Below are 24,582 nucleotides of genomic sequence, written 5' to 3' on the forward strand. Positions count from 1 at the left end.
CCAAATATAGCTGATGTTTATTTGCTCTTTTTTTTATATTTTTTTGTTAAAGCTTACATTGCATAAAAGTTTAAGCATTTCATGTTTAGAACAATTTTTATTTCTGCACATTAATTTATTTGTTCTAATAGCTTTTTAGTTTATTTTAAAATAAAATTTATTTTTATTATTTTTTCATATTGTCTACTTGACGCACTCCCTGTATTATGAAAAGACATTTCTTTTTATAATTAATCTCTTTTTTTTTTTATTTTCCAAAACATAGAATTCTGTTTCTCATACAATAAATTTAAGAATAAAAAACGACAAATTATGTTGTTCTAAAATTAAAAATTTTAAAGCTAGAAAGCTTTTATGAACAACAATTAATATAACAATAGCATTTCGCTGCAAAAAACGTCGTATATTTTAAAAAAACATAAAAATTAATGTAAAATTTAAATAAAAGCGAGTCCAAATTTTAGAATAGAGGAATTTAGGTATTTAAAAATTTATAAAATTTCTTACAGTTATAGAATATAATGAATTTATTTATGAACTAAAATTCTTTATTGAAGAATATTGAGAAATACATTTGTACACATAATCCTGAATTTAATATTGTAGAAATCCATTATTCAGCAACTACAATTCATACAAGCTGAATTTGTGCATTATAATGTGCTAATAAAATACCTATGGAGATCGGGAAAGAACAAAAACCTATTGCCAAAGTAATTTAGTCATGACAAATTTTATTACCTTATTGCCTTAAGACTTTTTTGAAAATTCTGAATTATGCCGTATAAATTAATTTTGACATGAAAATAACTGTAATTTAACAGGTACCATTACAAAAATCAGCACCCATTTAGCTAAATTTTATATTCTAATTAAGTAATTTTGCATATTTGATATCCGAATTTCATTTATTTCTGAATAAATTGACAAAGAATTAGATCTTAAATAAATTATAATAAAACCTCGTAAAATATTTTAATACTATGCCATCAATTTCCGAATCTTTTAAAATTTTCCTTCTTTAAAATTACTTTGGCTTTTCAATGTACAAAATATAAAAATACAAATTTCAAGTGTCATTTAGAAAGAAACTTTTCTATCTGCGGACGTATAGTAAAAGAACGCGGTTCATCATAATTAATTCGATTAATTTTTAATGGCCATATGCCAAATTATTTTTTTTCCTTTACTTTTATAATTTAGTATAAAGAAGACAATAGTAAAATTCATTAAAAATACATTTTGTGAACTAAAATATTTTGATTTAGTTGAAATAATTTAAAAATTTAATGAAAACTTAAATTTTATAATTAAAAGAAAATAAAAATTTAATTTACAAAAATGAAAATTAATAAGATTAATAAAACAGAAAAATTAAATAAAAAATTAAAAAATACAATTGAATGTGAAAAAAATGATAAAAATGAAATTATTCTTGGAATTCCAACAATTAAAGGAAGAAAATATTATTTTTCATCTGTTTGTAATGTATGTGGTACACACGATAAAACAAGTTTTCCCATAAAATATTATTAAATATCTAAAAAAGATTAATTATGTAACAAGTATTAATGAAAAAAATTTCAACATTTTTTTTTTCTTTTTAGCTTTGTCGCGTTACTCCAATCAATTTTAATTGTGATAAATGTAAAATAATATATTATTGCTCAAAGGAGCATGCTAAAGCTGATTATGAACACCAAGAATTCTGTGATGTTATACAAGAAATTGCTAATAAAAGAGGTAATGGAAAATAATTTGTGAACAATATTGTAATTACAATGATTATACAGGAAATCAATAATCTATGCGTATACAAAAATGCAGATCTAATGTCAACTAATCTCTTCAGCTGATATACAATTTGAATTGCTGAATAAATTATGCAAGTACAGAAGGTATACGCTCAATGTTACATATTTTGCCATATGATTTAGCCTAAATATCTTTATAAACCGGCACAAATTCCATAATTTTAGAGTTTCCATTAAAAAAATGCAATGCTCTACTGAATATTGTGTAAATAAAAATTACGAAAAAGTGTATTCAAAAATTTGCATTAAATTTTGAACTTAAATTTTTATAACTGGTTAGATGTGTAGATTTCTCTTATTTTTTAAATATATACATTTAAACTTAACAATAAAATATCATGAATTTCAGGCAAATTAAATACACTTTTTAGTCATAATTTTCTAAATATCAAAATAGCCTACAACTTGACTTCAATGCAAAAACAAATATAATTTTGATTTGTGTCCCTAAAGAAATGTAAGACTTAAATTATTAATTATTTTGTATTATTTTTTCAAATAAAAAAAAGGAAATAGAATTTTGCGACAATTCAGATCCTGTTCTAAAATTTTCTAAAATTTCAAATGCAATTCAAATGCATAACAATTCCAAAATAACAATTTTTTATTTCAAAAATCAATATACACGTTTATTAAATGTGTACATATGTATGTGTATACATAAATATGAATAAAATCAATGTCAATATTAATAATAAATAAATCAAATTTTATATTATAAAATTAAATAAAAATATCTAATTATTTTACCTATAAATCTTCTTCTGAAAAAAAAAATTAAAAAAAAAAAATACCAAATTGTATAAACAATATATCAAACCATTACCAAGAGCATTTTGAAGCCTAATGAACCATAATATCATTTAGATAAATTATATTTATTAAAATACATTACTTATATTTCCTTATTTTTTAATTTCATTTTCCTCTTTTATACTACATATTTCTTGTTTTTCCCGTAGACTTGAGGGCCAATTAATTTTATGGGTTACAAGATTTGAAATACATATTAATATAGGCACATATATAGAATGCAGATGCAAGATCACTTATACAAAATGTACAGAATCATTATCGACACATTAATGTGTCACAACTCAAATCAAACCAAAATAATATGTTAATGATTTTTTAGCGCGAATATTCTATTCCACTAATTAAATTTTTCCAATTTTAAAATATTTAAAATTCTTTTTTTAAAATTTGTACATTTTGCTTACATGTGTATGTTATATACATAATAATATGTATATGTTCTTACATTATAAGCAATATATTAAAAACTCGTGTTAATTTTTACAAAAATTTGCATATCCCGTAAAACAATTTGTGTTAATTAAAATGCAGTCAAACTTTAATATGTACTTGATTACTGTGTATTATGTTCAAAAAGAATTTCTTAGACTGCAAAGCAGTATCTTTAAAATATCAAAACTATAGCCAGTAACAGCATCTTTGAAAATTGCTAATGAACGTAAGATTATTAATAAATATGCTACGCATTATTATAGTACTTTTAATTCGTTAAATGTAATAACAAAAATAAAATAGTAATAACTTAATAAAGAGATTAAATTCCTAATATAATTTTAGTCATAGAATATAAATATAGAATACAAAATTCTCTTAATCCTCATGATTTTGGAATTATGAAAATGTAACTTAGATTACAATTATTATACTACCATATTTTATAATTATTCCACAAAGATTAGTGTACACAAAATTATTTTTGCAAAACTTAAATATAAAAAAACAAAATTATTACATAGGCATTTTATAATTCACTTAAAATATATTATTTAATATTTAAATTTTAAAATGTTCAATGTATATAAATATAGAATTTTGTCTAGATGCTGAAAATTGAATTTATTATGTCGTTGCTCTATGTTTATTTCAATTTAAAAAGAAATATATTTAAGAAAAGTTGGGATATTTTCTTCTTATTTTATATACAAATATACATATATAAAATATGCGTATATATTCTGAATATCGCATTCAATTCGATGCAAATTATTGGCTTATCGCCAAATAATTTTATATCAATTTTTCTCTGACGATATATGATCATTATCATTACGGGTATAACATAAATAGACATGTGTTTTTTTATAATCAAATTTGAAACCTAAATGCATTAATATTTTAGCTTAAACCATTTTTATTAATGAATTATACATATTCAAAAATTAATAACCACGCGACATTCGATGATTTCAATTCCTTCAAATTAACCATTCTAAATCGGAACCGGCAAGCAGAGTATAGAAATTCGAATAAAAATTTTTGATGGTCTCAAAATATTAAGTATATTGCAAATTATGCTATATGAATACAGTTCCATGTTACCCCAAAATGACAAATTTTTGTTTGCATGGTCAAAGCTAAAAGAAAAAAACAAAACAAATATGAGTCTTATATGCTTTAAGAATAATGAATGAAAATCTAATTGGCGAAAAAAATGTCTAAAGAAAAATGTTCAATAAAATTTAATTTATTAACGAAAACAAAACAAAAAAACCGCAGAAAATTAAATTAGAAAAAATTTATTTGAAAGAAGAACAGATTTTTATCTTATACTATTTGTAAAATATTTGAAATAAAATCAAATACCAATTTAATAAGTCTAAGAAAACATTATTTTTGAAATGAGTGCGATGCGATGTCTTTATTTTTTTTTTTTTGTTCATTTTATAAGAATATTAAACATGAAGAATTTATTGTGTTTTATTCGTTCTTATAAAAGAAATTAATGCGTAGGAGAAACATACACGGTTAAATTTACCCAAATATGTTTTAGCATGCTCTAATATTGAATTTATTAGAGGACAAACAGAACATATGAATATGTAGATAGTTGGATTAAGTTTTCAATCCCTTCAAAATTATATTATACATATAATCATATTTTTTGCAATTTCTGAAATGTTCAGCAAATTCTAAAACCTGTTTAATTGCACATTTCCAGAAGCACCGAAAATATACATTATTGTACAAATTTCCGGTATTTCATCATTGTTTTACGAAATTGTTACATACAAGAACTACTGCACTAAAGATTCAATTTCATTCAAAAAGTGATTTTTTGAAAATTAGATCAGTTATATGATATGCAATAGGCAATGCATGCAATAGCCAAACAGTTGACGTAACTTTAGTAAGCTATAAGATATACGCGAAAGAATAATTTCGAACCTTATTTTTTCAGTTGAAAGTTTTATCAAAAAAGTGCTGCTTATTATTTACCTTAATACCAGTAAATATTGATGCTTCATACAAATTTCCATATCCTTTGTAATCTTAAACATAGAATTTTATTCACAGAACTTTTCCTTTTCCATTTTTATTTTAGGAGGACATTTATATAGTGGTACATCAAATTTAACATATGATGAATTTCGAACATATCGCGTAGTTACACTAAATATGTGTCAAGCAATGCTTAATAATCAAATAACACCTTATGAAAAAGAAGCAATTTTATTCCCTAAATTATGTGGAGCCAATAAATGCAGGGAGTGCCGAAATGAAAACTTAAAAAATTGTGATTATTGCGGAGAAGTAAGTTCATACATATAATTAAGAAATCATTTAATCAGCAAATAAATTTAATTATTGTATATTTTTGTTAGATTGCATTTTGTAGAAGCAAACTAGAACATTTTAACAAATCTCATTTTATATGGTGTAATTTTTATTCCCTATTGAAAAAAATTCATATTGTTCAAGAAAAAAACGGGATAATCGTACCTAAATTTCCAACAAAAATATTAAGCGAAAATGAAAGCAAATTTTCAAATCCAACAATGGGAAAAATATTTAAAGCTTTAAATTTAGGTAAGAACTAATTATACATAAAATGTGTTATTAGAAAACTGGGTTACAAAATAAACAGATTGCACTAAAATTCGAACTTAAAATTCTTTAAGTTAAAAATATGATTATTTTTAGATATCATTGAAGAAACTTCAAATTCAATGCTTACTTTAGCAGCATCTGGACCTTTAACTTCATGGTATGCATTAAAATTGACGACAAAACTAAATCAAGAAGAATTAGTTATTCATATTATAGGTAAATTATTTTAATTTTTGGTTTCTTGTTTGTAATCCTCGCTAGTATTGGTTGATTTCAAATTCGGAAAAAATTTTGTTTTTTTTATAGGTATAACTTAGTTTATAACTAAAGACCGCCTTTCTAGGAAAATTGTATCGACTTTAATTCTTAATTTTAACCTATTTAATATTTTTAATCTAATATCACGTATTGTTTCTTATTTATATTTTGAATAGTTACAATATTTTGCCTCCAATAATTTTGTTCTCATACGTCGTATAGGTGCCGAAATTGAATTTGAGCTTGATTTGTTAAATAAATGGGAATCATTTTTTCTACATCTTCTACCAAATTTAAAACATCTCACACTGCAATTCGTAGGACCGGAACTTAATTATAAACATCAGTTTTCAAATAATTTAGTCAAACTACAGTAAGTACCTACCTAATACATAAATTTATATGAACATCTATATGTACTTATTTATTTTGTATTTAGATTATGTAAATTATGTAAGAAAAGTAATCGGACAGTTACACTTCAGTTTGAGAAAATGTTATATCATGAATTTTGTGCAGAAAAATCATATACTAAACCTAATTTGAGTAAGAGAATCGCAATACTTATCTGTTTGAGTTTCTAACATTAAATTGTTTACTTACTATTTAATTTTTCGTTCTTTTTTTTAGTATCATTTTACAATCCTGGACTACATAGGTCAACTGGATTCCAAGATATGGATACATGGCCATTAACAATTAAAGAAGCAGCAAAAGCATTTTGTCCAATCGTAATTACTTCATATACACATTATGAGTCACCTTTAGATTTAAAAAGATTCTTAAATTACTCCAATCGGACGATTAATATAATACAGCCTCCATCAGTAAATATTTTTAAGTCTAGCAAACCTGAAAGAAATTTCATATCTGATGAAACTGTTCCATTAATATTTAAAAATTTTTATAGTTTCATATTGCAGTAAATACAAAATATTTTAACTAATTTAGTAAAATAAAATAAGATTGATTGATCTAATGATAATATAAATTTTACAAATTTGTACATTGTGTAAAAAAAAAACATTCGATAAGCTTTATAAATTATTAAAATTATTCAATTTTTTTAGAAAACCTTGTATTTTTGAAACTAAAATAAAAATGATGAAGTTTTTTAACAAGTTTTTTCTTATAAATCAAAATTCATACTCACATTAAATTTAATAGATCCAATTGAGAAAAAATTTCAAAAAGAATCTTCTGAAGCTATGATAATCCACTTATACTGTTCAAAAGAAAGTACCTATATTCAGTTCAAAAGAAAATTCAAATACCATTACCAGCTTTACGCTTTATTGGAAAAAAATTTAAATCCAATTCGTCAATTTTATCAATTTAATTTTATTTCAAAAAAAAAAATTTTAATGAGGGCTGATAAATTAAAAATATGAACAAAAAAATCATCAGTAGTGACATTTTACGACAAATATGGAAAACTGTATTATCACGTAGATTATTAGTCTTACCCCTAGATGTCTCTAAAAACCACTTTACACCGTTGAATGTCAAAAACTTCACATACTGTACAAAAAAAAAACAACATAACCCCCAAAATATTTTGTTCGAAAGTTATTTAATTTAGCAAGGACATTGTAACTTAGTTTCTTTTGTTTTTGTGAATTTTATTTTAGTATATTATTTCATCATAAAATAGAAAATATAAAAATATGAGTTTGCTTCTAAGAGGCATCCGCTTACTTAATTCAAAAAATAGTTTATTATTAACTCCAAGAAAATGCACTAATAGATGTTTAATCAACAATGTTAAATCAAAATGGAATATTCAAAGTTTTAATTCACGATACAATATTGCCTCAATTGCTCCGTATCATATAAGAGCATTTAGCACCAAAAAGGAACCAGATGATGAACAACCTATAAATGAAGGAGAAAATCAAGGGCAAGTTCCTGCAACTGTTGCTATTCCAGAAGTTTGGCCACATTTACCTTTAGTAGCTATTCGAAGAACACCCGTCTTTCCAAGATTCATGAAAATTATTGAAGTAAAATTAATAAATATTTTATTTTAAAAATTATTATGATTCAAGTTTTTAGGTTACAAATCCTTTACTTATAGACGTAATTAGAAGAAAAGTCAAATTAAATCAACCGTATATAGGGTTGTTTTTGAAAAAAGATAGTGATTCGGAAGAAGAATTAGTAAAATCAATTAGTGATGTATATAGTACCGGAACATTCGCACAAGTTCAAGAAATGCAAGATTTAGGAGATAGACTGCGTTTAGTAGTTACAGCTCATCGTAGAATTAAGGTCTTGAAACAACTTATAGAAGATATAGCTCCTGAAGAAAAACGTAGGTATTTCTAGTATGTTACGAATATCTTTTTAAAATTTAAAGTTTTTTAAATTCTTCACTTAATATGGTATGGCAATAATGAATGATTAAAAAATTGAAATATAATATAATTCATTAAATATAAATTACACTTCCTTCGAGTTAATTCATTTCTCATGCATAAATTTGGAAATTCATCTAAAACATGCAACTTTCTAGGTATTATTGTACCTACGATAAAATTGTGTAAATTATGAAAATTAAATTATTAAAGAATAAACCAATACATTATTACCTATCTAGCTATACATATATTCCGAATTTATGTTTTACCAAATTTTTTCTAATATACAATTTAGTTTTATTATATTAAACACATCATGAAGTCAATCTCTGTATTTATCAAATTTCATATACACGATACTACAGAGGTTAAAATCAAATTTCCTGTTTTTAATATTAATCTATATACATCAGCTGAAGATTCAGATGAAAAGAGATCATCAAGAAGGAAGGTACGACGGAACAACCACATTAAACCCAAAATTACATTAGAGCCAAAAAATCTTGAGGAACAAAAACCTACAGAACAGCCGGTATTAATGGTAGAAGTTGAAAATGTAAAACATATTCCGTTCAAACAAAACGAAGAAATCAAGGCTTTGACTCAAGAAGTTATCAAAACAATACGTGATATCATATCTCTGAATCCTTTATATCGAGAAAGTTTGCAACAAATGCTTCATCAAAATCAACGAATAATAGATAATCCAGTGTATTTGGCTGACTTAGGTGCATCTCTTTCTGCAGCAGAACCCAATGAGCTGCAGGGTATTATGGATGAAACAGATGTATGTATTGCGTAATCACAAAAACATATTTGTTCTATTTAACTTTGTTTCATAATTTATTTTTAGATTTCAAAGCGATTATATTTATCATTAAATCTTCTAAAAAAAGAATTGGAATTGTCAAAACTTCAACAGAAAATCGGCCGAGAAGTTGAAGAAAAAGTGAAGCAACAGCATCGGAAATATATTTTACAAGAACAATTGAAAGTTATAAAAAAAGAATTGGGCATTGAAAAAGAAGATAAAGATGCATTGGGTGAAAAATATAGGGAAAAATTGAAAGCTAAAACTGTGCCAGCGGCTGTTATGACTGTTATTGATGAAGAATTGAACAAATTAAATTTCTTAGAAAGCCACAGTTCAGAATTTAAGTAAGAAAATTTTTAAAAACATTTTTTCTTTACATATATATTACATATGCATGCACTTATATAATTTTATATTTTCAGTGTTACTCGAAATTACTTGGACTGGCTTACAACACTACCCTGGGGCGTGACAAGTACAGAAAATTTAAATCTTGCTGATGCAACAAAAATATTGGATGAAGATCATTATGGAATGGAAAGTATTAAAAAGCGAATTTTAGAATTTATAGCAATCAGCCAACTGAAGGGATCCACACAAGGCAAAATTTTATGTTTTCATGGTCCTCCCGGTGTTGGTAAAACCAGTATAGGTATAAAAGATTAGACTTAAAAAGTTATTTAGAAATTTAAAAAACATAATAATTTATATTTTTAGCTAAATCAATAGCAAGAGCTCTTAATCGAGAATACTTTCGATTTAGTGTCGGTGGTATGACCGACGTCGCTGAAATCAAAGGTCACCGTAGAACTTATATAGGAGCAATGCCTGGCAAAATTATACAATGTTTAAAAAAGACACAAACTGAGAATCCTCTCGTTTTAATTGACGAAGTAGACAAAATAGGAAAGTAAGTTTTAAAAGTATATTGTCGTAAAACAGAGTATCAAGAAGTTTCAAAAATATTTTAAAGGGGTTATCAAGGCGATCCGAGCTCTGCATTGTTAGAACTATTAGATCCTGAGCAAAACGCAAACTTCTTAGATCATTATTTAGATGTACCTGTGGATTTATCACATGTTCTTTTCATATGCACGGCTAATGTTATTGATACGATTCCTGAACCATTAAGAGATCGAATGGAATTGATTGAAATGTCAGGTAAAGCCTTTATTTTCATTTTCTACTATAGTTGTTTTAAATTCATAAAAAATATTAGGATATGTGGCTGAAGAAAAACTAGCTATAGGGAATCAATATCTTCTTCCTCATGCCCTCAAAGATTCCGGTCTTACCAAAGAACAAGTTACAGTAGAAGATGAAGCCTTAACTAGTTTAATTAAATTATATTGTAGGGAATCAGGAGTAAGAAATTTGATGAAGCATATTGAAAAAGTAATATATTTTAATCATTGTTAAACACATAATAATTACCACAATTTTTTTAGTTGGTACGGAAGGTAGCTTATAAGATTGTGAACAAAGAAATTGAAAACGCAATAATCACTTCTGACTCGTTATCTGATTACTTGGGAAAACCCAGGTTCTCCAACGAACGAATGTATGAAAAAACGCCACCTGGTGTCGCTATGGGATTGGCTTGGACTTCTATGGGTGGATCAACATTATATATTGAAACTGAAAAACGTCGTATACCAGATACAAAAGCAGATAAAAAAGAAAGTGATGGCTCAATTTTTGTAACTGGAAACTTAGGAGATGTTATGAAAGAATCTGCACAAATATCATTAACGGTGGCAAGAAATTTCCTAAATTCAATTGATCCCAAAAATAATTTCTTAAATACCGGGCATATTCATTTACATGTGCCGGAAGGTGCAACACCAAAAGACGGACCAAGTGCTGGTATAACAATAGTAACGGCCTTGTTGAGTTTAGCAACAAATAAACCACTACGACCCGATATTGCAATGACAGGGGAAGTTTCACTTAAGGGAAAGGTGTTACCTGTAGGAGGAATCAAAGAAAAAATAATTGCGGTATATTTTACTCCATTTAAAACTTAAATTCTAGAAAAATGCAATTACATAATTATTAAATTTATCTTTGTATTTTTTTTTTCAGGCAAAACGAAGTGGTGTTAATACAATTATTCTACCCAGCGAAAATAAAAGAGATTACACAGAGCTTGCAAAATACATTGTGTCAGATATTGATGTTCATTTTGTATCACACTACGATGAAGTATATAACATTGCATTCGAAAATTCCAAGAAGGATTAAAAGTGTTTTTTATTTGTTACTGTTTTAGGATATGTTTACAAAATATTGTTTTTTAATAAAATACGCTGAATTTTTTTTACAAAAATCTTGCGAGTTTTGTTTTTATATAAAATATTGATAGTATAATTCTTTCTTTACTTTCAGTATTTGATTTAATTATTGTAATGAAATAGTAAAAGAAAATTAAATTTCTAAAATTGTAATCATATAAATATATTAAGTAACGAAATCATTAATATCACACTATTTAATTTCTGCCCCCATATCAAAAAAATCTAGTTTATATGTATATAAGAATTAACTACCATACCTTCAATAAACATTAATTATTTAACAAAACAGCATGATGATTATAATCTATAACTAATGAAAATGAGTTAGTAACGAATTCCATCACTAAGACAACTTCTAAAATAAAAAAACAAAGTTTCTTCTAACAAACAAGACAATTAATGAAAATGTGTGGACATTGTAAATTTAATTCTGTAAAATTCGTTGGATTATTTTATTTAATTTTCTCTTACTAAAAAATACTAAAAGAAATTAATTGAAATTTTTGTTTTGATTTGAGTGAAATCAAAAACTGTAGAAAGACATGGCTACGGAGCAAGCAGAACTTGACCAATTGGCCGAAAATGAATTATTACGACTGCAACAACAAGTACACATTAATTTTCCTCATTGTGAATAATTTATTAAAATAATTTTAAAAAATATTTTTAGTTGCGAAAATTAAATTTAGAATTAAAAAGCTTATTGGAAGATAAGAAAACACTACTTATTAAACAGGAAAAGCTAATAAAACTGCTGCAAAAAGAACATGAAAATATCAAAACTGAAATTCATTTCATTGAAGATGGTGTTCATTCAAAAAAAGAAAATCAAGTAATTTGTTGACGAAGTTCCAAATCCTTCTATAACATAAAGACAATTTATTATAAAAATTATAATTTTATTGAGTTTACTTTTCTTAATTATTAAACATCAAATTTTTTTCGAAAAACCGTTTTTGCTAGATCAATTTGATTTAGAACAAAATGTAGATATTAAGTAGCGGCTTGGTAGATATTAGTAGAGGCTACATACTCTTAAAAAATTTATTTAATATTAACAAAATCTCTTACCTTATATCCTAAATGAAAAATAAGTCAAGTGTTAATTATTAAAAAACGTTTACAGGAAGAAATGCGCTTATTGAAAATTTATGATGTTTTAGCGGAAGAACAAAAAAAATTGAAAAATGAAAAATTTTCCATAAAAGAATTAAATGGGCATATTAGAAAGGTAAGATAAATGAAATATTTAATTCAACATATGTAATTTCCTTAGCATCTTATATTTCAGCTTGAAAAGGAAATTGAATCTTTACGAAAGAATGAAGTTACGGACAGTATTTATAAGGAAACAATTAAAAAAGTTAAAAAAAATGTTGTTAAACTTGAAAATCGTTTGGATGTTGTAAATAAAAAAAGCAGTGATGTATTAACAGAAATATTTAAATTAAGAGAATCAATCAATCATATTTTACAAGATCGGTATCTAAATATTAATGTGACTATAATTTTTTAGTAATAAATTTATAATCTAACACTATAATTATAGTTCTCACTTTAATGTAATGTGGCAGTCAATGGTTACACAATTTAATCAAGGTAAAAAATATATAATGGAACTAGTTGATCAATCAACTTTAGCTTTTGACCAAAGAGAAGAGCTTTGCACAAAATTACAAGCATTGAAGGATCGAAATGAAACTGATAAAATGCTTCACATACAAGTAATAAAATTATAATTTAAAATTATAGGAAATTATAATTTAAAATTGTAGGAAATGCGTGAAGTTCAACGAAAATTAGAACACGATGACAAACTCCAACAATTTTATAATATTAAAGGCCAAAAACGAATAAATTCTGATTTAGAAGAACGTGAAATTCAAAAGAAAATTCAGTTAAGAGAGGAATTCGAAAAACAATTAGAAAATTATAATGAATTAATATCTTGTATAAAGGTGAAATTTTAACTTAAAAGTATTTATTTTATTAGTTTTTAAGTTTAAGTTTATTGTAGGAAACATGTAAAGAAGATAATCTTGATAAAGTAGCCTCACAATTTACTACACAAGAAGAAGAAAATTTTGCACTCTTTAATTATGTTAACGAATTAAGTTATGAAGTAGAAACTTTGAATGAGACTGTTATGACTTTGAATGAAGACATAGGTTGGTTTATTTCAACATAATTTAATATGTATACATAGTTTTTATTATATTTAACTAACACATTTTTTTTTTTTTAAAACATTCAAATAGAAAAACAAAAGGCTGAAAGTATTGAAATTGCTCAAAAGAAAAAAACTGAAGCTGTAGATTATTTAACTAATATGAAAAATTCGTTTCAAAAAGATTATGAAGAATCTACTAACAGAAGACAAACTATTGATAATGAACTTAATTTATTATTGGAGGGAATTGAAGATTTATTTAAGTAAATTTTTTAATAATTACATTCAAAACTGTTGAAAATAATTATTCTTATTTATTTTGATAGGTTAATTCAATGTGAAGATATCCCGATATTAAATGTTTTAAGTGCTAAACATTTTATATCCGTTCACAATGCAAAATTATTTCTTGGGATTATTGATCGTCGAATTAATGGTCTTATAAGTAATATTAACACTGAAGATATATCAACGAAAATATTATCTAAAAAGGATCGTATTCCTAAATTCAATATTAAAGATTCAGTAAAAGGCAAATCTTAGAAAAACTTGTTTTTTACCATTAATTACTAAATCACATTTAATTTTCATTATTAAATTTTTGAAGTTTAAAAGTGTTAAAAGTTATTTTCTCTTGAAAACATATTCCAATTTTAAGTTTTTAATAAATGTTTTCGAATCAAGGGACCATGGACGAAGGAAAAATTTTACTTGTATCTTCTAGATTTAATACTTTTGAATTATTTTATATGTAATAACTTTTATACATACATACTGAACTTAGAAAAATTTTATTTTATTCTTTTCTTCAAATTTCATTAATTAATAAGTAATTTGTGCAATTTTATTTTACAATTAGCTTAAAAAGTTTTTTAAGTTATTTATAATGATATTTTTCACAAGAAACTTATATTTTATTAGCTTAAATTAGTAAAATTTTAAATAGGTACTTTATAAGTTACTACAAAGACTAGCATTAATTCATTTTAATAACTTGATAAATAACTGCATTATATATATTTTATTTTAACAGAATTTTTAATCCATTTAAAATATTAAAATTAATTCGATTTCTAGTATAAAAAATGGAATTTATATACAATCTTCTATTAAAAAATTATTTTGGAATACATTTTTACAAATTTATAATACATAATGTAGATATATAAAATAAAAAAATTTAGTACAAAATACAATTTTTTTTTTTCATTTTAAAAATTTATTCCAGTTGATATCCTTTAATAAATGGTATTCCTATGCCAACCTTCTTTTGATAATCGAAATATTGTTTTCCGAAAAAGTTTATTAATGTTATTTCTTCTATATAAATTCTCTCACTGAAAAATTTCCAACTTACAATTGTATAAAGTATGGTGCAAATAGGATTGCATAATATTATCTAAATTCATAAGAAATTTAATAAGTTTATATGAGTGCTGAATTTATATTACAACCTGAGTGCCAATTGACCACCAGAACCATCCTACATATGATGGGTGTCTCATAATCCTGTATATACCATGTGTAATTAATTTATGGCCTTTTCTTTTCTCAAATTGTACCTTCAAATAGATAAAATAATGGTTTATAAGCAAATAAATAAAAACACCGAATTTCCATGTTTACCAAATGAGTAAAATTGCGTTTTGCTGTTATCATAGCCAATTTTCTTAGAAATTCACCAATAAAGCATATAGTGAAACCGATAACCCATAATATCCAATAACATTTCATATTCGGCCAAAAATATATTTCTACTATGAATTCTATCCAACTTGAAATGGCAGCAATAGCATACTGAACTGAATGATTTAAAATGAAGCTACTAACTGATAAATTTTCTGGGTTTGACCAAGCTAACGTTAAGAATTCTGTGTAATGGAATAATGACATAGTCATTCCATATATTCCAAAACTTTTATATTGAAAAGGAGCATAGCACAAAATTAGGGCACTAACTGTAAAAGTAAATCCTAAAAATGATGCACGTATTCCAATCTAAAATACATAATATATCTTAAATAGGTACTTGTAAAAAAAATATATGACAATTAATAAAAAATTAAATGAACCTACTTGATATGAATCTCCTTTTAATTTATATCTCAAAATCATATTGATGAGAGCATAATAAAAAGCCGGTCCCCAAAATATAGCATTGTATTTATTTGGAACTATTTGAAAAAATAATTGTGGTGCTAGTAAAGTAAATATTGTAATGGCAGTAACAGAAAAACAAACTAAACTTAATTTCCCTTCAAAGCAAAGCATATTGATTTGATTTAACTTAATTTAAAAATAAATTCAATATTTGCACATTTTTCTATTACAGCAATAATATAGTATCTAAATGCTCTTTTGCAAATATTTGTAATAAATTTGACTAAATAATTATAATTGTGTATAAAACTTTCAAAATAAAAACATGTCATTTCAATACCACTGGAGACTTTCCGATTTTACATACAATTGTTTTTCACACGTCAAGTCTAAATAATATCTACATTTTTAATGCTACACCTTGTTTGTGTTATCAAAAATAATTTCTTTTTAAATAATCACAAGAATTAACGGAAACCATAAGAATCCCTTCAGGAGATAAAACTTAAAGAATACATTACAATTATTGTAAAAATAGAACTAAAGTGGTGAACGGCAACGGCGGACAAATTCCGTTGATAACCTAGAATAAGAGCGGAATTGTAAAATCAAAAAGATGAAGTCGAAAAAAAACCACCTTCTTGTAAAGAAGGATTTTAAGTTATTTTATCGCCGGCGGTTAAATTCAAGCTGGTTGTTCTATGAAAATTATTTGAAATAAATAACTTGATTAAAAATGACTCAGTTATACTAAAGAGAGTAAAGTATGCACAAGTCAAAACTAACGCAACCTGTCAAAAAAAAATTAAATATTGATTTCTATTAAGAAAAAAACACATTTACGAGTCAAAATTTCTTATTTTTCAATAATATAATGTTAAAATTTCATTCTCTACCGTGAAAACACCTAAGTTTCTAAATAGTTTTCTATTTTCTCAACGTTAAAATATTGGTATTAAATATTTTTTATTTATTTAATTTTTTATTTATAACCGACACTAATATAAAAACTTTCATTACAAACGATTTTGAAGTAATGTAAAATACTTCGTCAATATTTTTATAAATAATATACAGTAAAGAACGATACTTTTTTCAGTTAACGCAGTTTTCACAATATGAGAGCATTTTACAAAAGCCATTTTGAATACTCGTATTCTAAATGTGCTAAAACTGGCAAGTTTTAACTCAATATTGAACCAAGGTTGCATAATGAATACTATATAAAAATAACCAATTAGCTTGCTATGGATGTAAAAATACTCTATCGATAAAAATATAAAATTTTTTTCGTTTACCAGTCATCATGACGGATACAGATGGCTCTATATATTTCGAAATTTGCAAAGACGGTAACACTGTTACAGACAAAAAGACATTAAACTCTCCGTAAATTTTTTATTTGTAGCCGCCATTGATAAAAAAGCGGCATTGATATCAGTGTGAAATAATTGTAAAAATTATAAATAAATAAAATTGAATATTTATCTATTTCATTAGTTTGCGTTCATTTAATTAGTTGAACAATAAAGAAGAACTATGGCTACAGATGATGAGAACGATGATTCTTTTCAAGGTAAAAAATAGTCTTTGATATAGTGACATTTAGCTTTCTTGTTTAATAAGATAGGAAAAGGGGGCGAAAAAGTATTTTTATAAATAATAATTTTGATCTTTATTCTGGAATGTTATTTATTTGAAAACATTTGAATAAGTCCATCCTTCTAATTTTTCAAATTGAATGCAAAAAATTCCAAATAGGTTGTATAAAATTAAGTTTTAAAATTGTAATTTTAAGGGGTTAAGGGGGAAGAAATATGAAAGGAGTTCTAAAATTTAGTCGCCATTTTTAGCCCAAAAATTATTCTGCTTCAATAAAAAAAATTTATCGAATTTCATTTAAGTATATTTCCAATGAAAAAAAAAGAGTATCTTTTACCTTTAAGGGCAGTTATTTGAAAGCAAAAGTTTCTAAAGAAAAAAAAATTGCAACGAAATCTGGTTCAAATATATGTATATAATGTGGTTTATTTATATGTATATATTTTTTATACTACAGGAAAGGAATTCCAAGATGAACAACCTGCAGGATCTGCTGAAGTTTCTGCTGATTCTGATGAGACCCCTCTTAAAGTAAATGTAAGTAAAGAATTTGTTTTAAAGCAAAGTATGCTTAATGTTGCTCTCTTATAAATTTTGCAGCAGGATGATGACGATGATGATTACGAGCCAGATGAAAATAAGAAACGAAAGAAAAATAAAAGACGTCGTGGAAAAAATGACAAAGAAAAAACTCGTAAAAAAAAGAGAAGAAAGAAGAATGATTCTGAAGAAGAAAGCGACTTTCATGCGGAAGAAGGTGAAGGTAGCTCCTACTCCAGAAAAAGCAGAAGAAAAAAAGATCAGGAACCTGCTAAAGATTCAAAAGATTCTTCAAATGCGGGTTAGCGCAATATAATCATCAAATAATATTTTGTATTAATTGGATATATATTTTCCTTTTCTTAGGCATGCCTGGTGTAGAGGATGTTTGTTCGGCTTTTGGACTTAATGATGTTTCAATTGATTTTACTGAAAGTGAATATCAAAGCTTAACTTCATACAAATTGTTTCAACAGCATGTTCGTCCTATTCTACAAAAAGAAAATCCAAAGGTACCAATGCCAAAATTGATGATGCTTGTTGCCGCTAAGTGGCGTGAATTCACAGAAGATAACCCCAATTTGGAGAATTCTGCAGGAAAAGAAGAAGAGGATGACGAATTTGGAAAAGAAGAAAATGAGCAGAATAAAACTGCTAAATCAAGATCTTCTAAGGTAAGCAATTTTAAAACGGACTAGGTACATAAATTCTAAAAAACTTATTTATGCATTATGTTATTTTAGTCCGATGAAGAAGAAGAAGGTGAGGAAGAGGAGCCAGAACCTGAAAGAGAGCCAGAACCAGAACAAAGGGTATCAAGAAAGAAAAGAGGTAGAGGAAAAAAAGGAAGGAAAGGTTCTGGTAGAATACCAACTTTAAAAATAAAATTTGGAGCTAAACGCAGAAGAAACAGTTCTGACGATGATCAAGAGGCTAGTGCATCTGAACGAGACTCTGATTTAGAATTTGAAAAAATGCTTCAAAAATCAGAAGAAAGTGCTAGGGAAGCAAACACAAAAAGTGATGAAAATTCAACAGAAGCTCCTGCTGTTGTCAAAAAAGCCAAAACTAAAATTGGCAATAAATACAAACGTAAGAAGAAAACTAATAAAAGCAAAATTGAACCAGAAGATATTGAACACCAAGATTACTGCGAAGTTTGTCAGCAAGGTGGTGAAATTATTCTTTGCGATACTTGCCCCCGTGCTTATCATTTAGTTTGCCTAGAGCCTGAACTTGAAGAGGCACCTGAAGGTAAGTGGTCATGTCCACAGTGCGAAGCTGAAGGTCCTATGGAGGCTGATGACGACGATGAGCATCAGGAATTTTGCAGAGTATGTAAGGATGGTGGTGAACTTTTATGTTGTGACTCTTGCCCATCAGCCTATCACACATTTTGTTTAAATCCTCCTCTTGATACTATACCAGACGGCGACTGGCGTTGTCCACGCTGCAGTTGCCCGCCTTTATCTGGTAAAGCGGTTAAAATTTTAACATGGCGATGGAAAGAATCTAAAGGAGGTGAGGGCTCATCAAAGAAAAAACCTCCGAGAGAAAGAGAATATTTTGTAAAAATGAAAGATCGTTCTTATTGGAACTGTGAATGGGTTTCAGAATTGCAACTTGACGTACATCATTCACTCATGTTAAGAATGTTTGTTCGCAAATTTGACATGGAGGAACCCCCTAAATTTGAAGAATCTCTTGATGAAGCTGACAATAGATATTTGCGAATCCAAAAACACAAAACCCTTGGAGGAGAAGGTGATAGCAAACTTTGCGATGAAACGTACTTGGAAGAAAATTATTATCGATATGGAGTCAAACCAGAATGGCTAATTGTACATCGTGTTATTAATCATAGAACAGCAAGAGATGGTAAATTTATATTTGAAATAATATATTAAAACTGAATTTTGCTTTTAATTTTAGGTAGCAACGTTTATCTTGTCAAATGGCGAGAATTGGGATATGATATGGCTACTTGGGAGGAAGAAACTGAAGATATTCCTGGCTTAAAAAATGCCATTGAATATTATCACGATCTAAGAGCAGCTTGCCTAAATGAGGCAAATATACGTCGGAAAGGAAAAAAAGGTCGCAAATCAAAAAATAAAGATGAGGATGAAGACAGAACAATAAAACGATTTACTCCACCTCCAGAAAAACCAGTCACTAATTTGTCAAAAAAATTAGAAGTTCAACCAAAATATTTAGACGAGACCGGTATGCAGTTGCATCAATATCAAATGGAGGGATTAAATTGGTTACGATATTCATGGGCTAATAATATAGATACTATTTTGGCAGACGAAATGGGTCTTGGAAAAACAATACAGACAGTTACGTTCCTTTATTCTCTTTACAAAGAAGGGCATTGTAAAGGGCCGTTTTTGGTAGCGGTTCCATTATCAACAATTATTAATTGGGAAAGAGAATTCGAAACATGGGCACCAGAATTTTATGTGATTACTTACGTTGGATTGAAGGAATCAAGAATTGTGATAAGAGAGAATGAATTATCTTTTGAAGAAAACGCTGTTAGAGCTGGTGGCAAAGCCTCGCGTATCAGATCTAATACAATAAAATTTCATGTTTTGCTGACGAGTTATGAATTAGTTTCAATGGACTCAGCTTGTTTAGGGTCAATAGATTGGGCTGTACTTGTAGTTGATGAGGCACATAGATTAAAAAGTAACCAGAGTAAATTTTTCAGAGTGTTGAACAGTTACAGTATCGCTTACAAATTACTGTTAACTGGTACACCACTGCAAAATAACTTGGAGGAACTTTTCCACTTATTAAACTTTTTGAATCGCGAAAAATTCAATGACCTCCAAGCTTTTCAGAGTGAATTTGCAGATGTTGCAAAAGAGGAACAAGTGAAGAGATTGCATGATATGTTAGGACCACACATGCTGCGTCGTTTGAAAGCTGATGTGTTAAAAAATATGCCTTCAAAATCGGAATTCATAGTTCGCGTAGAATTGTCGCCTATGCAAAAGAAATTTTATAAATATATATTAACAAGAAATTTTGAAGCTCTCAACTCCAAGTCTGGTGGGAACTCCTGCTCGCTCATTAACATAATGATGGACCTTAAAAAATGTTGCAATCACCCATACCTGTTTCCAGCTGCTTCAGAAGAAGCCCCGCTGACATCTGGTGGAGGATACGAACTACAGGCGATGACGAAAGCCTCTGGAAAATTAATACTTTTAGCTAAAATGCTTAAACAACTCAAAGAAACCGGTCATCGTGTTTTAATTTTCTCTCAAATGACGAAAATGTTGGATATTTTAGAAGATTTTCTGGAGGGTGAGGGATATAAATATGAAAGAATCGATGGATCAATTACAGGAAATTTACGACAAGAAGCCATCGATCGCTTCAATGCACCTGGAGCTCCTCAATTTGCATTTCTTTTAAGTACTCGAGCTGGCGGTTTAGGAATTAATTTAGCCACAGCGGATACTGTTATAATTTATGATTCAGATTGGAATCCTCATAACGATATTCAAGCATTTTCTAGAGCTCATCGAATTGGTCAAGCCAATAAAGTAATGATTTATCGTTTTGTTACTCGTAACTCAGTTGAAGAGAGAGTTACTCAAGTAGCTAAACGGAAAATGATGTTAACACATTTGGTTGTTCGACCAGGAATAGGAGGCAAAGGTGCCAATTTCACAAAACAAGAGTTAGACGATATTTTAAGATTTGGTACTGAAGAACTTTTCAAAGAAGATCAAAAAGAAGATGAAGCTATACATTATGATGATAAGGCGGTGGCTGAACTTTTAGATCGTTCCAATAGAGGAATAGAGGAAAAAGAAAGCTGGGCAAATGAATATTTGTCATCTTTCAAGGTAAAAAGCTGCTTATTACATATTGATCTAATAGTTTAAAAACTTTATTTTTATAAAATATTTTAACCAGGTTGCCTCATATGCTACAAAAGAAGAAAATCAAGAAGAAGAGACTGAAGTTATTAAGCAAGAAGCCGAAAACTCTGATCCTGCTTATTGGGTCAAATTATTACGCCACCATTACGAACAACATCAAGAAGATGTTGGTAGAACCCTTGGCAAAGGTAAACGTGTCCGTAAGCAGGTGAATTATACAGACGGTGGCGTGGTTACTACTGAGTCTAGAGATGACGCAAATTGGCAGGAAAATGTATCAGATTATAATTCCGATTATTCTGGATCAGATCAAGAAGGTGAAGATGATGATTTCGATGAGCGTAATGAGAATGGCGATATAAGTCGTCGTGCAAAACGTCGATTGGAAAGAAGAGAAGACCGCGATCGACCACTTCCACCACTCTTAGCTAGGGTTGGAGGTAATATTGAAATCTTAGGATTTAATGCCCGACAACGCAAGAGTTTCCTGAACGCTATAATGCGCTACGGTATGCCACCACAGGATGCTTTTAATTCACAATGGTTAGTTCGTGATTTAAGAGGAAAATCGGAAAGAAATTTTAAGGCCTACGTTTCGTTATTCATGCGACACCTTTGTGAGCCTGGAGCTGACAATTCCGAGACGTATGCGGATGGTGTTCCTAGAGAAGGTTTAAGCAGGCAACATGTTTTAACTCGTATTGGTGTTATGTCTTTAATAAGAAAAAAGGTGCAAGAATTTGAGCACATAAATGGATATTACAGTATGCCAGAACTTATAAGAAAACCTTGTGAACCCGTGAGATCAAATCAAAATCAAAATCATAATAACTCTAACGAAAGTAAGCGTATACTTTTTTCTTATTTTAAGTATATATTTTTCTTCATGTCTATTTTTTAAATTTACTAAATTTAGGTGGCGAAAAAAGTACAACACCAAGTACCGTTGTGACACCATCGACAAGTGCAGCAGCAAGTCCAGCTCCACAATCTGAAAAAGAAGATGATAAAACTGTTCAAGACGATCCTGATAAAACTACTGATGTTGTTAAGACTGAAAATTTTGCTATTAAAGACGAAAAGTCAGAACTCGAAAAATCTAATAAAGATAGATCTAAAGAGGAGAATGAAATAAATTCGAACGAACCACTCTCTTTAAAAAAAGAGGTGAGAGATTCTGAGGCAAGCAAAGCGAAAACTGAAGACGATAAAAAAGATGTAAAAGATTCTAATATGGATGCAAATAAATCAGAAAAAACTTTTCCCGTACCGGTTGATCAAGATGATGACGACGATGTTGTTATAATAAAAGACGATGGAGAAATCGAAAAACCCAAAGAGCGCAAAGATGTAAAAACTGAAGAAACTTTGGAAGTACATAAAAGGAATTTTATGTTCAATATTGCTGATGGTGGTTTTACTGAACTTCATACACTTTGGCTTAACGAAGAAAAAGCTGCGGTTCCTGGCAGAGAATACGAAATATGGCACCGCCGTCACGATTATTGGCTTTTAGCTGGAATTGTTACACATGGGTACGGTCGTTGGCAAGATATTCAGAATGACATAAGATTTGCTATAATAAATGAGCCGTTTAAAATGGATGTTGGTAAAGGCAATTTTCTTGAAATCAAAAATAAATTTCTCGCAAGGCGGTTTAAACTGTTAGAACAAGCCTTAGTTATAGAAGAGCAGTTAAGGCGCGCAGCATATTTGAATTTGTCACAAGATCCAAATCATCCTGCTATGTCATTGAATGCTAGATTTGCTGAAGTTGAATGCTTAGCTGAATCTCATCAACATTTAAGTAAGGAATCTTTAGCTGGGAATAAACCTGCTAATGCTGTTTTACACAAAGTCCTTAATCAATTAGAAGAACTCCTATCTGATATGAAAAGTGATGTATCAAGATTACCAGCTACATTAGCGAGAATTCCACCAGTTGCCCAGCGTTTACAAATGTCAGAAAGATCTATATTGTCTAGATTAGCAGCTACAGCTGGAAATGCACACAATCCTGGTTTGTTATGTAAAAATTTTTGTTATATATATTTTATATAAATTATTTGAATTTGATTAATTTTTTCAGTGCAAACAATGCCACAATTTCCAGCTGGTTTTCAAGGTTCAACATTACCTGCTTTTGTTGGAGGTCCGGCAGGCAATTTTTCTTCATTTAGACCAACATTTTCAGTACCAGGGCAGAATACATCTAACAATTTCCCTAACGCAAATACTAATTCATCTAATTGAAATTATAATTTACTTTAAAATTGAATTAATTATAATATATTGATAATATGTTGTTATATGTAATTGTATGCATATATTTTCAGTTTTTAAGGGAATTTTCGCATTAATTTATAAAGATTTATAATATATATTATTTCACAATTTAATTTTAAAAAATTAGTTTAAATATTTTAACAAAAATCAAATTTGTATTAACACATTACATATTGATATATTTTTTGCTTTAATATAAAATTTCATATTATTATAATTGTAATATGTATTAAAATTTTCAACACAAGGAAAAAAGCAAAAAAAAAAAAAGATAAAATAGAAAATTTTCATTCCAAATAAACACAAATTTCAAATGAGTGGAAACAATAAAAAGATACATAATTCGTTTTATAAATTAAATGACATTTTAATAAAGAAATATAATCTGTGCGTAGTTAATCTAAAAAATATTTGTATCAGATTCATTAATCCGTGAAAATTAAATGAAAAATGAACTTAAAGTAGAAATATTTTAAAATTCAAAAATTTTTATTATGTAAGTCCTTTAGTTTTAAAACAAGTATTAAATTAAATAAAAATAAAAAAAAAAAAATTTTTTTTTGGAAAATTTAGAA

At 27.6% G+C, this 24,582-nt stretch overlaps 5 protein-coding genes across 7 annotated transcripts; 4 read left to right on the forward strand and 1 right to left on the reverse strand.

Annotated features, from left to right (window-relative positions):
- Positions 1–1,486: 1,486 nt before the first annotated feature.
- On the forward strand, positions 1,487–6,910 carry LOC129613580 (uncharacterized). The gene is made up of 8 exons (XM_055527710.1): positions 1,487–1,495; positions 1,608–1,743; positions 5,173–5,381; positions 5,453–5,657; positions 5,772–5,894; positions 6,159–6,309; positions 6,376–6,482; positions 6,567–6,910. Exons 1-8 carry the CDS (start codon positions 1,487–1,489, stop codon positions 6,860–6,862), a joined length of 1,236 nt encoding a protein of 411 aa, XP_055383685.1. The 3' UTR covers positions 6,863–6,910.
- A 603-nt stretch (positions 6,911–7,513) lies between these two features.
- LOC129613483 (lon protease homolog, mitochondrial) lies at positions 7,514–11,439 on the forward strand. 2 transcript variants are annotated; one of them, XM_055527576.1, is made up of 10 exons: positions 7,514–7,939; positions 7,992–8,250; positions 8,662–9,083; positions 9,150–9,454; positions 9,533–9,762; positions 9,828–10,020; positions 10,084–10,271; positions 10,330–10,505; positions 10,559–11,110; positions 11,196–11,439. In XM_055527576.1, exons 1-10 carry the CDS (start codon positions 7,604–7,606, stop codon positions 11,352–11,354), a joined length of 2,820 nt encoding a protein of 939 aa, XP_055383551.1. In that variant the 5' UTR covers positions 7,514–7,603; the 3' UTR covers positions 11,355–11,439. The 2 variants fall into 2 exon arrangements, with proteins under 2 accessions (XP_055383551.1, XP_055383552.1); XM_055527577.1 differs by having other exon boundaries at positions 8,710–9,083.
- Positions 11,440–11,949: 510 nt separating this feature from the next.
- Positions 11,950–14,120, forward strand: LOC129613581 (coiled-coil domain-containing protein 63). The gene is made up of 9 exons (XM_055527711.1): positions 11,950–12,015; positions 12,078–12,239; positions 12,534–12,638; positions 12,699–12,889; positions 12,957–13,131; positions 13,183–13,365; positions 13,425–13,575; positions 13,666–13,840; positions 13,904–14,120. Exons 1-9 carry the CDS (start codon positions 11,950–11,952, stop codon positions 14,118–14,120), a joined length of 1,425 nt encoding a protein of 474 aa, XP_055383686.1.
- A 482-nt stretch (positions 14,121–14,602) lies between these two features.
- LOC129613558 (protein-S-isoprenylcysteine O-methyltransferase) lies at positions 14,603–15,944 on the reverse strand. Its single transcript, XM_055527672.1, has 4 exons — positions 15,654–15,944; positions 15,204–15,575; positions 15,032–15,139; positions 14,603–14,976 (listed from the first exon to the last, which is right to left on the reverse strand). Exons 1-4 carry the CDS (start codon positions 15,846–15,848, stop codon positions 14,797–14,799), a joined length of 855 nt encoding a protein of 284 aa, XP_055383647.1. The 5' UTR covers positions 15,849–15,944; the 3' UTR covers positions 14,603–14,796.
- A 1,099-nt stretch (positions 15,945–17,043) lies between these two features.
- LOC129613461 (chromodomain-helicase-DNA-binding protein Mi-2 homolog) lies at positions 17,044–24,582 on the forward strand. 2 transcript variants are annotated; one of them, XM_055527541.1, is made up of 9 exons: positions 17,044–17,253; positions 17,737–17,816; positions 17,880–18,120; positions 18,186–18,493; positions 18,563–19,697; positions 19,752–21,685; positions 21,756–22,563; positions 22,638–23,750; positions 23,811–24,582. In XM_055527541.1, the coding sequence occupies exons 1-9, from the start codon at positions 17,217–17,219 to the stop codon at positions 23,972–23,974; spliced, it is 5,820 nt and encodes a 1,939-aa protein (XP_055383516.1). In that variant the 5' UTR covers positions 17,044–17,216; the 3' UTR covers positions 23,975–24,582. The 2 variants fall into 2 exon arrangements, with proteins under 2 accessions (XP_055383516.1, XP_055383518.1); XM_055527543.1 differs by having other exon boundaries at positions 22,638–23,741.

Source organism: Condylostylus longicornis, unplaced genomic scaffold (genome assembly GCF_029603195.1).
Source record: "Condylostylus longicornis isolate FDR11 unplaced genomic scaffold, ASM2960319v2 ptg000084l, whole genome shotgun sequence".
NCBI classification, from domain to species: Eukaryota; Metazoa; Arthropoda; class Insecta; order Diptera; family Dolichopodidae; genus Condylostylus; species Condylostylus longicornis.

What these genes read in the sequence shown, in the direction of transcription:
- LOC129613580 (XM_055527710.1), top strand. An exon ending in AATAATTTAGTCAAACTACA is followed by an intron (nt 6,310 to 6,375) that starts GTAAGTACCTAC and finishes TTTTGTATTTAG; the next exon opens with ATTATGTAAATTATGTAAGA. An exon ending in ATATACTAAACCTAATTTGA is followed by an intron (nt 6,483 to 6,566) that starts GTAAGAGAATCG and finishes TCTTTTTTTTAG; the next exon opens with TATCATTTTACAATCCTGGA.
- LOC129613483 (XM_055527576.1), top strand. Translation starts at nt 7,604, where the DNA reads ATGAGTTTGCTTCTAAGAGGCATCCGCTTACTTAATTCAAAAAATAGT. An exon ending in AGCCACAGTTCAGAATTTAA is followed by an intron (nt 9,455 to 9,532) that starts GTAAGAAAATTT and finishes TTATATTTTCAG; the next exon opens with TGTTACTCGAAATTACTTGG. An exon ending in TGATGAAGCATATTGAAAAA is followed by an intron (nt 10,506 to 10,558) that starts GTAATATATTTT and finishes CAATTTTTTTAG; the next exon opens with TTGGTACGGAAGGTAGCTTA.
- LOC129613581 (XM_055527711.1), top strand. Translation starts at nt 11,950, where the DNA reads ATGGCTACGGAGCAAGCAGAACTTGACCAATTGGCCGAAAATGAATTA. An exon ending in AATCATATTTTACAAGATCG is followed by an intron (nt 12,890 to 12,956) that starts GTATCTAAATAT and finishes CTATAATTATAG; the next exon opens with TTCTCACTTTAATGTAATGT. An exon ending in ATAAAATGCTTCACATACAA is followed by an intron (nt 13,132 to 13,182) that starts GTAATAAAATTA and finishes TTAAAATTGTAG; the next exon opens with GAAATGCGTGAAGTTCAACG.
- LOC129613558 (XM_055527672.1), bottom strand. Translation starts at nt 15,848, where the DNA reads ATGCTTTGCTTTGAAGGGAAATTAAGTTTAGTTTGTTTTTCTGTTACT. An exon ending in TAAAAGGAGATTCATATCAA is followed by an intron (nt 15,576 to 15,653) that starts GTAGGTTCATTT and finishes TATGTATTTTAG; the next exon opens with ATTGGAATACGTGCATCATT. An exon ending in GGTGGTCAATTGGCACTCAG is followed by an intron (nt 14,977 to 15,031) that starts GTTGTAATATAA and finishes TTATGAATTTAG; the next exon opens with ATAATATTATGCAATCCTAT.
- LOC129613461 (XM_055527541.1), top strand. Translation starts at nt 17,217, where the DNA reads ATGGCTACAGATGATGAGAACGATGATTCTTTTCAAG. An exon ending in GAACGATGATTCTTTTCAAG is followed by an intron (nt 17,254 to 17,736) that starts GTAAAAAATAGT and finishes TTTATACTACAG; the next exon opens with GAAAGGAATTCCAAGATGAA. An exon ending in TCATAATAACTCTAACGAAA is followed by an intron (nt 22,564 to 22,637) that starts GTAAGCGTATAC and finishes TACTAAATTTAG; the next exon opens with GTGGCGAAAAAAGTACAACA.